The sequence below is a fragment of the Gorilla gorilla genome, chromosome 9 (genome assembly GCF_029281585.2).
Source record: "Gorilla gorilla gorilla isolate KB3781 chromosome 9, NHGRI_mGorGor1-v2.1_pri, whole genome shotgun sequence".
Lineage (NCBI taxonomy): Eukaryota > Metazoa > Chordata > Mammalia > Primates > Hominidae > Gorilla > Gorilla gorilla.
The window spans coordinates 126,917,668-126,933,076 of record NC_073233.2 but is presented as its reverse complement, the minus strand read 5'-3'; the positions used below and the strand labels follow the sequence as shown (position 1 = coordinate 126,933,076).

Here is a 15,409-nt window from a genome sequence, read left to right as displayed (position 1 = left end):
TACATTTTTAAAAAATTTGGATGTGATGATTTTTTTTTTTTTTTTCCTTTTTGAGACGGAGTCTTGCTCTGTCACCCAGGCTGGAGTGCAGTGGCACGATCTCAGCTCACTGTAAGCTCTGCCTCCCAGGTTCATGCCATTCTCCTGCCTCAGCCTCCTGAGCAGCTGGGACTACAGGCGCCCGCCACCACGCCCAGCTAATTTTTTATATTTTTAGTAAAGACAGGGTTTCACCATGTTAGCCAGGATGGTCTCGATCTCCTGACCTTGTGATCCGCCCGCCTCGGCCTCCCAAAGTGCTGGGATTACAGGCTTGAGCCACCGCGCCCGGCCTGGATGTGATGACTGTATCATGTTCAGTCTTTTTAGAGAAAAGAAATGATGTCTAGAAATTGATACAAAATAATCCAGGGAGGCCAAGGCAGGTGGATCACTTGAGGTCAGGAGTTCAAGACCAGCTTGGGTAACATGGTGAAACCCTCTCTCTATTAAAAATACAGAAATTAGCTGGGCGTGGTGGCGCTCACCTGTAATTCCAACTACATGGTAGTCTGAGGCAGGAGAATTGCTTGAACCCGGGAGGTGGAGGTTGCAGTGAGCCGAGATCATGCCACTGCATTCCAGTCTGGGCGACAGAGCGAGACTCCGTCTCAAACACACACACACACACAAAATAATCCAGGAAAAGGGAATGAATGTGTTAATAACATTGCCTGTGGGGAGATGAAGCTGGATGACAGATATGTGGGGTTCATTAGACCGACTTTGTATGTGTTTGAAATCTTCAGTCAACAAAATATCAGTTGGCTAGGTGCTGTGGCTTAAGCCTGTAATCCCAGCACTTTGGGAGGCTGAGGCAGGCGGATCACAACGTCAGGGGATCGAGACCAACCTGGCCGACATGGTGAAACCCCGTATCTACTAAAAATACAAAAATTAGCGGGGCCTGGTGGCATGTGCCTGTAATCCGAGCTACTTGGGAGGCTGAGACAGGAGAATTGCTTGAACCCGGGAGGCAGAGGTTGCAGTGAGCCGAGATCGTGCCACTGCACTCCAGCCTGGGCAACAGAGCAAGACTCCATCTCAAAAAAAAAAAAAATCAAACCAAACCAGGTGGATTGCTTGAGCCCAGCAGTTCAAGACCAACCTGGGAAACAGAGTGAGACTCCATCTCTACAAAAAATTTAAAAAATTAGCCGGGTGTGGCCGGGTGAGGTGGCTCACACCTGTAATGCCAGCACTTTGGGAGGTAGAGGCACGTGGATCACCTGAGGTCAGAAGTTTGAGACCAGCTTGACCAACATGGAGAAACCCCATCTCTACTAAAAATACAAAATTAGCTGGGTGTGGTGGTGCATGCCTGTAATCCCAGCTACCTGGGAGGCTGCAGCAGGAGAATGGCTTGAACCCAGGAGGTGGAGGTTGCAGTCAGCAGAGATCGCACCATTGCATTCCAGCCTGGGCAACAAGAGCAAAACTCCGTCTCAAAAAAAAAAAAAAAAAAAAATTAGCCTGGCGTGCTGGTACGCACCTGTAGTCCCAGCTCCTTGGGAGGCTGAGGTGGGAGAATTGCCTGAGCCCAAGGAGTTCGAGGCTATAGTCAGCTCACACCTATAATCCAGCACTTTGGGAGGCTGAGCAACTGGACATCTACAAGCCAGAAATGAACCTTGACCATACAGAAATTAACTCAAGAGGCCACGTGTGGTGGCTTACGCCTGTAATCCCAGCACTTTGGGAGGCCAAGGCGGGTGGATCACCTGAGGTCAGGAGTTGGAAACCAGCGTGGCCAAGATGGCAAAACCCTGTCTCTACTAAAAATACAAAAATTAACTGGGCCTGGTGGTGCATGCCTGTAATCCCAGCTACTAGGGAAGCTGAGGCAGGAAGATTGCTTGAACCTGGGAGGCGGAAGTTGCAGTGAGCCAAGATTGTGCCACTGCACTCCAGCCTGGGCAACAGGGCGAGACTCCGTCTCAAAAAAAAAAAGTCACCTGCCGGGTGTGGTGGCTCACACCTGTAATCCCAGCACTTTGGGAGGCCAAGGCAGGTGGATCACCTGAGGTCGAAAATTCGAGATCAGCCTGACCAACATGGAGAAACCCCGTCTCTACTAAAAAATACACAAAATTAGCCGGGCTTTGTGGTGCATGCCTGTAATCCCAGCTACTTGGGAGGCTGAGGCAGGAGAATCGCTTAAACCCAGGAGGTGGAGGTTGCGGTGGGCCGAGATTGCACCATTGCATTCCAGCCTGGGCAGCAAGAGTGAAACTGTCAGACACACACAAAAAAGTCATCTGTAAGCTTTTAAAAAAAAAAAAAAAAAAAAAAAAAAAAAAACATGGCGCCTCCCCAAAGCACCTTTCTATGCTCCCTTAGCACATGCCCTCACCGCTATTGCAGCTAACACAATGCAGCACAGTTCTCCCTGGCACCTGTATTCTATCCTGAGCTTGGTACACAGTAGCCACTTAAGGAGTATCAATTGAATGAATGTGTGGTGCTTACAGAATTGGCTGCTACAAATTGGCATCTCCCAGAATAATTTTTACAGATGGAGTCTTGCTGTTGCCCAGGCTAAAGTGCAGTGGTGTGATCATGGCCGACTGCAGCCTTGACCTCCTGTGCTCAAGGGATCCTCCTGCCTCAGCCTCCCAAAGTGCTGGATTACAGGTGTGAGCCACTGCATCCAGCCAAGATTATCTTCATAATCCAGAAAAATGGAAATTGCTCCAAGATGCTTTAGAAGGCTGTGCATTTTCCTCCTTTGAGGAAAGAAAATTACTGACTCCCTTTGCTGCACAGCAGGCACCTGCCCCATTGCCTCAGGAGCATCTGTAAGCTGAAGGCATCCCATCTCCAACCTTGGAGTTGATCTCCACCTCCACCCTTAACCCCATCCTTAGAGACCCCACCTCCACAGACACACACGGAAAGCTACTGAGGGTAATTTTAATAAAGCATTAGCTGGCTGTTGCTTCTTGGGGTTAAAGATCAAAGAGGAAGGGCATCACATCTGTAAGAAAAGGAGAGAGTTCAGGAGTTTATACTTCACAATTGCTGTTTCCTAGGCCTGGGATGCTCTCTCATAGCAGGTGATCTGCTTCTTTCACTCAAGGCTCAAATGCTGCCTCTTCTCTGAAGCCTCCCTGCACTGCTCCAGGGAAAGCAGAAGTACTCTTTGTACATAACCTCTATTAACTGTGCTTCTCATGTTGTGTGCTCACTATTGCCTAGGCTGCTGGGCTTGGTAAGGCCAGTTGCCCCTTAGTTGTTTGCCCATGGATTCCTGGCACATCACGCCCCACACTGGTTGGGGAGGTCTCACCTCAGGCCGGCATCACCTGAGGGTCTCAGATCACTGTTAATCTCCCTGTTTCCTATAGAAGATGCATCCCCCCACCCCCACGGTGTGACCCAGGCTTCCACACTTGGCCCTGGGTCAGGATCCTCAGGTCTCTTCCCCTTGGGCCCACGCACAACAAGTCTTCACACCTGGCTGGCTCATGCACTGTTGGATACTTTCTAGCCGAGTGGAAGCCAAGGCGCGGGCCTCCTCCGCAAAGCGGCGGTGTCCCTCCTCGGTCAACTTCCAGAGGCAAGATCGAGGCCGTGTGCTGGCCCCGCCCTGCATGCTGACAGGCACTTTCTCAAAGCTGTCTCGAAAACAGAGATTGTGACGGACAGTATTCTTCCAGCCTTCCGGGGCCGTCCGGAAAAAGGGGAAGTGCTTTCTATGGACAGGGAGGAGAGGTAAGGAAAGGCATGTTATGTCTGGGGAATGCCCTTCTCTGGAGCATGTTCTACCCAGGGGCCAGGGGCTTTAGCCCTTCTCTCCAGGGGGATAGTAGCAAGTTGGCCTGGAGTTGCTCTTTGCTAACTGAGCACGTGGCAAAGCATCCACGTGGTGCGTGGCTCACCTGAACCCTCCCTCCCTCTGAGGGCCCAGGGCTTGGACCACAGCATGAACAAAGCAGAATCAGGCCAAGCAGCTCCTGTAAGAGGAATCTTGGTTGAGGACGGACACCACTTGAAAATTCCTGTCCTGAGACATTAGGCACTTCTCCTAACACTGGGAAAGGGCCCGAGAAACTCCCTTCCTCACCCTCCTGTGAGCAGGACTATCTGAGCTAAATGGAAAATCCTTCTCAACTGGGTTCCCTGCACCCCTGGGGGTGGAGGGAGCTGTGCCACGCAGTCCAGTCCTAGCAGAAGCAGGTGGGAACTGTTGGGGAAACCTGACTTTAGACTGGCTGATCTTCAGAGGATGGTGGGGAAACTGTTACCTGACCCAAGTGAATGTATGTTTTAAAGGAGAACTATACCCAAAGAACACTGAAAACTAGTTAAAAAGAAAAAAAAACAAAAAACTAAAGCCATAAAATGTGGGCAGAATGTGGGCACAAATGCACCTGGGAAAAGGGAACTGGGAACATACTCGTCCTCTCAGACCCAGATAGGGAAACCAGGTCAGCAACCCAGGGCCTGGGATGGATTGGAAGGCATCAGCCCAGGGCCCTGGCCCCCACTTCCCCCTCCTCGCAGGGCCCCCGGCACATACCGAGTGAAACTGTAGATCTGTTGCACGTTGAGGCCACAGGGGGAACTGTTTCTTAATGCCAGGGCAATTAGGTGGAAGTAATTGAGAGGGGGCCGGGACCAGAGCCTCCCCGCCTGGCTGCTGGCTTGCCGAAGCCTCCGACTCTGGAGGGGGGCCCTTTTGTGAGGGGATGGGAGAGCCACAGAGGAGCTGTCTTCCTGGTCCTCAGCCTCCTCCTCTTCTGTGAGCTAGAGGAGCACAGAGTAGGAACTGGTCCTGACTCCTCAGCCTCTACTCCAGGGTGCAGTGGCAGGAAGGGGGGATGGTCTAAGGCCACCATTTGGGCTTCTCCCCAACCCAAGCATGTAGGTAATTTCTGAACCCATTCACCTTTTGCTATGGCTAAGAGAGCAGAACTGTAATGGCTCTTCCCCATGCCCCTCGCCTACTGCCCAAGTCCCACTCCCATCCCCAAAAATCCATACCTCCCAGGTGCTGGGGGAAAAGGCAAACCGCTTCCGAGGGGGAGACCGCTTGCTGGAGGACTGGGACAGTGATTCCACCCCTGCGGCCTCTGAGCAGCTGGCATCTTCCTCCTTCTGGGGTGGCTGAGAGGAGGGGAGTGTGCTTGTCAGGTCCTCCCTCTTCCTACGTCCTGAGACCTCCAGCTTTCCAGGGGGATACACGATGTTGGGGTTTACCCACATCCAGAGGTTGGGCTCATAATCTGGACCTGTGCAGAACAAAAGGAGATTGTGTGCCACAGCCCACTGGCTTTGGGTGCCCCTGGTATCCAGCCCAGGCCACAGAAACAGGTCAGAGAACTCAATACGTACCATCCTTATCAGGGTTGGGTTTTTTCTCTAGGGGTAATTTTGGTGGCTTAACAATTCGGAGTTTATACCTGGCAACTGGCAAAAAGAAAGAGAGAGTCAAAACATCCTAGAATATCCCTTTGTGACCCTAGGATCCTAGGCCTTAAGGCTTCTCTGGGAGAAGGTTGTGGGCCCTGCCTTGGGAGTTAACATCACATTCTACTTCTACTGGTTTTCCCTTTACCTCTCTGACCTTCTCATTCCCCTCTGCATTCTTTTCTTCTCACTCTACATATACTATCCCTGAATGATCTCGTGCATGCCTGTGGCTTCAGTTAACATCTATAAAAAAATGTAGAGCTCTCAAATCTTCACCTCTAGCCTAGCATTCTGTGCTAGCCCTTAAGGAGAACTACCTACTGGATGTCTTTACTTGGGTAGCCCACAGGCACTTCAAACGCGCTTCTAAAACTGAATTCCATCTTCTTGCTCTTCCTCCTGTATTCTTGTTTTTTTTTTTTTTGAGACAGGGTCTTGCTCTGTTGCACAGGCTGGAGTGCAGTGGTGTGCTCAAGAGATTCTCCCACCTCAGTCTCCCAGGTAGCTGGAACTACAGGTACACGCCACTACGCCCCACTAATTTTTGTATTTTTTTTTTTTCAGATGGAGTCTCGCTCTGTCGCCCAGGCTGGAGTGTAGTGGCGCAGTCTCGGCTCACTGCAACCTCTGTCTCCCAGGTTCAAGTGATTCTCCTGCCTCAGCCTCCCAAGAAGCTGGGACTACAAGCGCACGCCACCACACCCGGCTAATTTTTGTATTTTTTAGTAGAGACGTGGTTTCACCATATTGGCCAGGCTGGTGTCGAACTCCTGACTCGTGATCCGCCTGCCTTAGCCTCCCAAAGTGCTGGGATTACAGGCTTGAGCCACCGCACCCAGCTCAATTTTTGTATTTTTTGTATAGATGAGGGTCTATGTTGTCTGGGCTGGTCTCGAACCCCTGGGTTCAAGCAATCCTCCTGCTTCAGGCTCCCAAAATGTTGGGATTACAGGCGTGAGCTACCATGCCTGGCCTTCCTGTATTCTTTGTTTTAGCAAGTGGCACCACCATTAACTGGTTGTTCAGGACAAAAACTATTTTTGTCCCCTCACTGTCCCTATGAGTGTCATTATATTACAGATGAATCTAGGCTTTTGTTTGAGAAATGATATACTTATCAGAGAGCTCAGTAATTAGAGAGGATGCCTATTATGTTGCTAATATTCAACATAGTATTCAAAAAAGGAAAAAGTAGCAAAAGATAGAAAAATTGGGGTTTTTTTGGAGACAGGGTCTTGCTTGGTTGCCCACGCTGGAGTGCAGTGGTGTGACACCGGCTCGCTGCAATCTCCACCTCCCAACTCAAGCAATCTTCCCATCTCAGCTCTTAAATAAAGAACTTAAAAGACTTGAACAAAGACTTATAATACATACTATTAAGATGCCAGTCAACCGCCCTGTCTGAGAAGTGAGGAGCCCCTCCGCCCGGCAGCCGCCCCGCCCGAGAAGTGAGGAGCCCCTCCGCCCGGCAGCCACCCCGTCTGGGAAGTGAGGAGCATCTCCGCCCGGCAGCCACCTCGTCCGGGAGGGAGGTGGGGGGGTCAGCCCCCCGCCCGGCCAGCCGCCCCGTCCGGGAGGGAGGTGGGGGGGCCAGCCCGCCGCCCGGCCAGCCGCCCCGTCCGGGAGGGAGGTGGGGGGGCCAGCCCCCCGCCCGGCAAGCCGCCCCGTCCGGCCAGCCGCCCCGTCCGGGAGGGAGGTGGGGGGGTTAGCCCACCGCCCAGCCTGCCGTCCTGTCCAGGAGGGAGGTGGGGGTTCGGACCCCCGCCTGGCCGGCCACCCGGTCCGAGAGGTGAGGGGCGCCTCTGCCCGGCCGCCCCTACTGGGAAGTGAGGAGCCCCTCTGATCGGCCAGCCGCTCCGTCCGGGAGGGAGGTGGGGGGGTCAGCCCCCCGTCCGGCCAGCCGCCCCGTCCAGGAGGGAGGTGGGGGGGTTAGCCCACCGCCCAGCCTGCCGCCCTGTCCAGGAGGGAGGTGGGGGTTAGCCCCCCACCTGGCCAGCCGCCCCGTCCGGGAGGTGAGGGGCACCTCTGCCCGGCCGCCCCTACTGGGAAGTGAGGAGCCCCCCGCCCGGCCAGCCGCCCCGTCCGGGAGGGAGGTGGGGGGGTCAGCCCCCCGCCCGGCCAGCCGCCCCGTCTGGGAGGGAGGTGGGGGGTTAGCCCCCCGCCTGGCCAGCCGCCCCGTCCGGGAGGTGAGGGGCGCCTCTGCCCGGCCGCCCCTACTGGGAAGTGAGGAGCCCCTCTGCCCGGCCAGCCGCTCCGTCCGGGAGGGAGGTGGGGGGGTCAGCCCCCCGCCCGGCCAGCCGCCCTGTCCGGGAGGGAGGTGGGGGGGGGTCAGCCCCCCGCCCGGCCAGCCGCCCCGTCCGGGAGGGAGGTGGGGGGGTCAGCCCCCCGCCCGGCCAGCCGCCCCGTCCGGGAGATGAGGGGCGCCTCTGCCCGGCCGCCCCTACTGGGAAGTGAGGAGCCCCTCAGCCCGGCCAGCCGCCCCGTCCGGGAGGGAGGTGGGGGGGTCAGCCCACCGCCCAGCTTGCCGCCCTGTCCGGGAGGGAGGTGGGGGGTCAGCCCCCCGCCTGGCCAGCCACCCCGTCCGGGAGGGAGGTGGGGGGGTCAGCCCACCGCCCAGCCTGCCGCCCTGTCCGGGAGGGAGGTGGGGGTTCGGCCCCCCGCCTGGCCAGCCGCCCCATCCGGGAGGTGAGGGGCGCCTCTGCCCGGCCGCCCCTACTGGGAAGTGAGGAGCCCCTCTGCCCGGCCAGCCGCCCCGTCCAGGAGGGAGGTGGGGGTGGTCAGCCCCCTGCCCGGCCAGCCGCCCCGTCCGGGAGGTGAGGGGCACCTCTGCCCGGCCGCCCCTACTGGGAAGTGAGGAGCCCCTCTGCCCGGCCACCACCCCGTCTTGGAGGTGTACCCAACAGCTCATTGAGAACGGGTCATGATGACAATGGCGGTTTTGTGGAATGGAAAGGGGGGAAAGGTGGGGAAAAGATTGAGAAATTGGATGGTTGCCGTGTCTGTGTGGAAAGAGGTAGACGGGAGACTTTTCATTTTGTTCTGTACTAAGAAAAAATTCTTCTGCCTTGGGATCCTGTTGATCTGTGACCCTACCCCCAACCCTGTGCTCTCTGAAACATGTGCTGTACCCACTCAGGGTTGAATGGATTAAGGGCGGTGCAAGATGTGCTTTGTTAAACAGATGCTTGAAGGCAGCATGCTCGTTAAGAGCCATCACCACTCCCTAATCTCAAGTACCCAGGGACACAAACACTGCGGAAGGCCGCAGGGTCCTCTGCCTAGGAAAACCAGAGAACTTTGTTCACTTGCTTATCTGCCGACCTTCCCTCCACTATTGTCCTGTAACCCTGCCAAATCCCCCTCTGCGAGAAACACCCAAGAATGATCAATAAAAAAAATAAAATAAATAAATAAAAAAAAAAAAAAAAAAAAAAAAAAAAAAAAGATGCCAGTTACCCTCAAAATGAATCTGTAAGTTTTATGCACATATTATAGCACAAAAATTAAAGTTTGGCCAGGTGCCGTGGCCCACACCTGTAATCCCAGCACTTTGGGAGGCCGAGGCAGGTGGATCACTTGAGGTCAGGAGTTCAAGACCAGCCTGGCCAACATGGCGAAACCCCATCTCTACTAAAAGTACAAAAAATTAGCCGGGCGTGGTGGTGCGTACCTGTAGTCCCAGCTACTTGGGAGGCTGAGGCAGGAGAATCACTTGAACCTGGGAGGCAGAGGTTGCAGTGAGCTGAGATTGTGCCACTGCACTCCAGCCTAGGTGACACAGCAAGACTCTGTCTCAAAAAAAGTTCTAACATAGTAAAAATCACCATAAGCAAAAAACAAATAAACAAACAAAATAGCAAAACTTCAATCCAAATTTCTCAATTCTCTGATACATAGAGAGCTCCTACAAATCAATATGTAAAAGGTCAACACAAACTTAGAAATGGACAAATGATATGAATCAGCATTCACAAGGAGGGGATAACTGAATGGCTAACGAGATGATCAGCATTATTAATAATAAGAAAAACACTGTAAGATAAAGAGATAATCAAATTGACTGGAATTATAAAGATAATACCAAGTGTTGAGAAACATGCAAAGAGACAGAATCTCTTATTATACTGCAGTTCTGTGTATCAACTGGAGCAGCCCTTGTTAAGAGCAATCAGGCAGGACTACAATTTACTCTGCCTTACTGTCTGCTCCTGGATGTATATGTTCAAGTTAATACAGGAACTTATATACTAATCAATCTCCATTGTTACTATCATCTACTGACCTCCTGGTTTAGCTGTCACTCTCCAACACTACTCCTGCCTTAAATCTTGGCTGCTGGCCAGGTGCAGCGGCTCACGCCTGTAATCCCAGCACTTTAAGAGGCTTAGGCAGGCGGATTGCTTGGGCCCAGGAGTTTGAAATCAGCCTGGGCAACATGGTGAAACCCCATCTCTATAAAAAATACAAAGATAATAATCTAGCCGAGTGTGGTGGTGTGAGCCTGTAGTCCCAGCTACTCAGGAGGCTGAAGTGGGAGGATGGCTTGAGCGGGAAAAGGGAGGTTGCAGTGAGCCAAGCTTACGCTATTGCACTCCAGCTTGGGCAACAAAGCCAGACCTTGTTTCAAAAATAAAAACATGATCTTTGCTATTTATTGAACTCTTCTCCAGCGAGTCTGACTTCTACTCTACTGTGGACACTCCCTCAGGCATAACCTAAACTAACAACTGCAACCTCTCCGTAACCTCATTTATGCACCACATAAAAATGCACCACCTCGTGTCTTTCTGGCTAACTCCCTCAACCCCAACTATGATCCCACTGAGGTCACCAGTCCACTGAATTATGGTTTTGGTGCACTCGTTTGGCAGAGGTGGATTTAGTCAGGGTTGTGGTTTGGCCAACAAAGTGCTCCAAAGCCACATATGATCCAGGGAACCTGCGTAATATCTGACCATGGGATTCAAGTTAGTTGAATAAGGGTGGACATATCAAGTGATTGAAACAGTGAAAAGGTGATAGGATCAATGGACTGGTGATCTCATTGCGACCCAAGGATAGCACCTCTGTATGTCTGTGTCTTGCTTTGGCACAGATCCCCCATGCTTTTTCAAGGACGTTGTTCCACAAATCTTCCCCTCTCTTTCCTGTGTCACTAATTTTTTGTCTTTGTTGGGTCATTCTCATCAGCATGCAAACAGGCTGTTAATTCTCCCATTTTAGGGACCAGGTGCAGTGGCTCATGCTTGTAATCCCAGCCTGCTTTGGAAAGCTGAGGCAGGAGGATCACTTGAGCCGAGGAGCTCAAGGCTGCTCAAGGCTGCTCAAGGCTGCTCAAGGCTGCAGTGAGCTGTGCTGGTGCCACTGCAGTCCAGCCTGGGCACCAGATAGAGACCCTGTCTCTAAAAAAAAAAAAGAAAGAAAGAAAAAGAAAAAGATTATCCCATCTTATTTCCTGTTGAGGCATAACACATTGCCTCTACTTCCCCTCCTTCCACTCTTAAACCCCCTTCAGTCAGGTTTTTCGTTCTCCCACTTACTAAAACCACTAACCAGGGACCTCTGCTTTGTTAAGTCCAATCATCACTTACATTCCACTCATCCAACCAGTCCCTCCTTGAAAGGCTTTTTCCACTTGGTTTCCAGGACACCACAGACGCCCTAGTTTTGATTCTCAATAGTCTTTTTTGCTAGTTATCTCTCTTCTCTCCAATCTCTTTACAATGGACTGCCCCCAGGGCTCATTCTTGTTCCTGCTCTATTCTTACTCCTTAAGTTCCACCCATATACCAAAAGACCCAAAATTTACATCTGCAGTCCCCACTTCTCTCCAGAACTCCAGGCTCATGTATCCACCTGCAGACTCAATGCTTCTACTCGGATGTCTAAGATCTCCAGCTCAGCATATCCAGAACAGAATTCCTGATCTTCCTTCCTAAACCTGTCTCCCACTCAGCACAAGGCAACTCTATCCTTCCACTAGGTCAAAACACTTTGAAGGCTCATACTCAATTGTCTGTCTTATACCCCATATCCAATCCATCAGCATAGCCAGCTGGTTCTCCCTGCTACTACCCTGGCCCAATCTACCATCATCTCTTGTCTGGATTACTACTGCAGCCTCCTAGTCTCTGTACATCCACAGTCTACTCTCAACACAACAGCCAGAGTGATCTTTTCAAATATAGATCATGCAGGACTAGCCACATAATTTGTAGGGTCCAGTAAAGAAAACATGAGGCTCCTCGTTGAAAAATTATTAAAAATTTCAAGACAGTGACAGCAGTGTATTAAACCAAACACAGGCACCTAGGCAACTGCACGGGTCACACACTCATGAAGCAGACCCTGAGAGCATGTCACTCCTCTGCTCAATTTGGGAGGTAGGAGCATTGCTCGAGTCCAGGAGTTCAAGACCAGCCTGGGCAACATAGGGAGATCCCCATCTGTACAAATAGTAAAAAAGTTAGCCAGTGTGGTGGCCTGTGCCTGTGGTTGCAGCTACTTTGGGGACTGAGGTGGGGGCATTGCTTGAGCCTGGAGGTAATTGTGCCACTGCACTCTAGCCTGAGCAAGAGCAAGAGCCCATCTCAAACAAAACCTTACAATCAATCATCATCTGACTCAAAGTCAACCCTAAAGTCCTTAGAGGACAGGCATTCCTGCTCTCAACCACACCCTTTGGAGCTCTTTATTTACTGTCATCCAGCCTTACTGACCTTACCACTTTCCCTTCAAGTATCCTCTGGGCTCACTCCACCCTTCCTATCAACTATTTGCTCAAATATTATGTTCCTAATTGAGTTCAACCCCACAATCTTATTTAAAACTGTAGCTGTGGCCTGGCGCGGTGGCTCACATCTGTAATCCCAGCAATTTAGGAGGCTGAGGGAAGCGGATCACTTGAGGCCAGGAGTTTGAGACCAGCCTGGCTGGCCAACATGGTGAAACCCTGTCTCTACTAAAAATATATAAATTAGCTGGGTGTGGTGATGCATGCCTGTAATCCCAGCTACTGGTGAGGTTGAAGCACAAGAATCGCTTGAACCTGGGTGGCAGAGGGTGCAGTGAGCTGAGATTGCGCTACTGTACTCCAGCCTGGGCGACAGAGTGAGACTCCATGACAAAAAAAAAAAAAAAGAAGGCCGGGTGCGGTGGCTCACACCTGTAATTCTAGCACTTTGGGAGGCTGAGACGGCGGATCATGGTCAGGAATTCAAGACTAGCCTGGCCAACACAGGGAAACCCCGTCTTTACTAAAAATACAAAAATTAGCTGGGCATGGTAGCGCGTGCCTGTAGTCCCAGCTACTCGGGAGGCTGAGGCAGGAGAATCACTTGAACCCAGGGGGCAGAGGAGATCGCACCACTGCAGCGTGGGCAACAGAGCCAGACTCCATCTCAAAAAACAACAAAAACAAAAAAAAAAACTGTAGCTGCCACCACACCCTTCCCCTATTCCTGAGTCTCCTTCTCCTGTTCTTTCCCCATTGCAGATTATCACTTTATAGCATACTATATGATCTACCCATTTATTATACTTCTGTGGATTATCTGTCTGCCCCCAGTAGAATGTTGTTCTACTTGTCTGTTCTATTCACTGTGTATCATGAGTGTCTAAAACAGTACCAGGTCAGTTGGAGGTGCTCAATACATATTTCTTGAATGAAGAAACAAGAAAGAATGTTCATTAGCATTAATTATGGTGGCAAAGAGTTGGAAGCAATCTAGGGGTAAAGAAAATTAAAATGTAAAAGGTGGGACACCCAGCCGATAGAATACTAACAACAATCAGAAATAATGAACCAGGCCTGAATTTAGCAACCTAAAACAACAGCTCTCAAAAACAATGAGTGGAGAAAACAGACGTTAAATGGATTAGGGTTGGTAATGGGAGTAGCAGAGGTAATGGAAGGAGGGGTGGAGACTTAAGGGGCAAAAGGAAGAGTTAAGGCCGGGGGCGGTGGCTCAGGCCTGTAATCCCAGCACTTTTGGGAGGCCGACATGGACAACATGGTGAAACTCTGCCTCTACTAAAAATAAAAAAAATTAACAGGGCGTGGTGGCGCACCCCTGCAATCCAGGCTACTCAGGAGGCTGAGGCGGGAGAATCGTTTGAACCCGGGAGGCGGAGGTTGCAGTGAGCCGAGATCGTGCCACTGCACTCCAGCCTGGGCGACAGAGCAAGACTCCGTCTCAAAAAAAAAATTTGGAAAAAAAAAAAAAAAGAGTTAATCCAAGGGCCTTGCAGGCGAAAAGGTACCATGAATGTGGGGAGTAATTATGTCAACTCTCCACACTTGACGTCCAAAGAAGAAAAAGAAAACCTAAAAGATCGCGATGGTCAACTAAGCATTTGGCAAGTACGGAGCACTTCTAGGTGTCAGGCAATATGTTAAGAGGTGAGAATACAGCCATGGATAAAACGATGAGGCCTGTTTTTTTTAAGAGACGGAAAAGTAACTGAAATATACAGTATAGCAAATGGCGACCAGCGCCAAGGAGAAGACCCAGAAGAAGCCTTGGAATGTTCTGGGAGCCTGGCGGGTGACGTAGAGTGGAAAGCCTCCGTTTTTAGGTGAGACCAGCTGTCCTCCAGGAGCTTCCAGTTGAGTCAGGCGCGAACCCCCCCACCCCCCAAACCACTCCCGAGTAGAGTTCGCGAGTGGGGGTGGAGCGGGGGCGGCGGAGCTAAGCCGTGGGGGGGGGGGGGGGCGGGGCGCTCGGCCCCCCAAGCCTCCCCGGGAGGTGGGGGCGAAGGCTGGGGAGCCGCTCTGCCCCGGGGTCCCGCGAGCCCCTAGGCCACCCCTCCGCCACGCCCAGCCCCCCACCTCACCCCACCCGCTACTCACGTTTCTGCTCCGCTAAGGGGAGGTGAGATGTGGTGAAGGCCAGAAAGAGCTCGTTCCCCATGTCCCAGTCCAGCAGTCCCGGGACCTGGCCATGGAGGCGGGCCCAGAAGTCGAGGTGTTGGAGCTTCACGTCCACTTTCGGGGCTGGCAGAGGCGCGGCGGCGCGGAGTGGGGACGCGGAGTGGGAGCGCGGCGGCTGAGGAGCGACCCTCACAGGCGCCTTCTCAAATGCGCCGGCTCCGATTGAGTTAGCTTGGCGGCAGCTCAGGTGTGGAGCAGTCCATTTGACGCCTTTAATCTCTTCAGGACCGCGCCGAGGAACGCTTAAGAAGACCCTCCTTGACTCTACCCTTACATGCCGGGGGTCGAGGACCTGGGGATCCGGAAGGGACCCCAGATCATCTTACGCATCCTCGTTTGCCCAAGCCCCTTGCCCCTTATTTCACTGAAAAGGCGCCATGGTCACGTGATCGTATTTATTTATTTTTATAGTTTTGCTTTAACATTGATCCTTTCTACCATAATAGTATTAGTAGTTACTTTCTAGAAGTTATGAAAGGTTTATGGTTTATCCACGATCACATCTGTAGTAGATGGTGGAGATGGAATTACATTGGATGGTGATTTGATTAAAAAAAAATTTGTCTTTTGGCCGGATGCGGTGGTCCACGCATGTAATCCCAGCACTCTGGGAGGCCGAGGTAATCCCAGCACTCTGGGAGGCCGAGGTGGACGGATCACCTGAGGTCAGAAGTTTGAGACCAGCCTGACCGATGGTGAGACCCCGTTTCTACTAAAAATACAAAAAAATTAGCAGTGCGTGGTGGCTCACGCCTGTAATCCCAGCTACTAGGAAGGCTGAGGCAGGAGAATCGCTTAAACCCGGGAGGTGGAGGTTGCAGTGAGCCGAGATGGTGCCACTGCACTCCAGCCTGGGGGACAATAAAATTAAAATAAAAATTTTGTTTTTAATAATTTCAGATTTGCAGAAAAATCCCAAGAATGCTACAAAAAATTCCTGTATACTTTTTCACCCAGATTGACCAATTACACCAATTATTAACATTTTATCACATTTATATTTTTATTTCCATATATACTACA

The 15,409-nt window shown here is 51.8% G+C and overlaps 1 protein-coding gene across 3 annotated transcripts; it reads right to left on the bottom strand.

Moving 5' to 3' along the window:
* Positions 1–2,938: 2,938 nt before the first annotated feature.
* FOXR1 (forkhead box R1) lies at positions 2,939–14,608 on the bottom strand. Of its 3 annotated transcripts, XM_055355070.1 has the most exons (7): positions 13,928–14,024; positions 13,083–13,113; positions 5,377–5,451; positions 5,026–5,273; positions 4,562–4,788; positions 3,496–3,734; positions 2,939–3,016 (listed from the first exon to the last, which is right to left on the bottom strand). In XM_055355070.1, the coding sequence occupies exons 4-7, from the start codon at positions 5,245–5,247 to the stop codon at positions 2,988–2,990; spliced, it is 717 nt and encodes a 238-aa protein (XP_055211045.1). In that variant the 5' UTR covers positions 5,248–5,273; positions 5,377–5,451; positions 13,083–13,113; positions 13,928–14,024; the 3' UTR covers positions 2,939–2,987. The 3 variants fall into 3 exon arrangements, with proteins under 3 accessions (XP_055211045.1, XP_004052285.1, XP_055211046.1); XM_004052237.3 differs by lacking the exons at positions 13,083–13,113; positions 13,928–14,024 and adding an exon at positions 14,306–14,608; XM_055355071.1 differs by lacking the exon at positions 13,083–13,113 and having other exon boundaries at positions 13,928–14,057.
* Between the last annotated feature and the right edge of the window lie 801 nt (positions 14,609–15,409).

Coding starts and splice junctions, on each gene's coding strand:
- FOXR1 (XM_004052237.3), bottom strand. CDS start 14,366: ATGGGGAACGAGCTCTTTCTGGCCTTCACCACATCTCACCTCCCCTTA. Junction 5,452..14,305: donor CCCCTTAGCGGAGCAGAAAC/GTGAGTAGCGGG, acceptor TCTTTTTGCCAG/TTGCCAGGTATAAACTCCGA. Junction 3,017..3,495: donor ACAGTGCATGAGCCAGCCAG/GTGTGAAGACTT, acceptor CTTTTCTTACAG/ATGTGATGCCCTTCCTCTTT.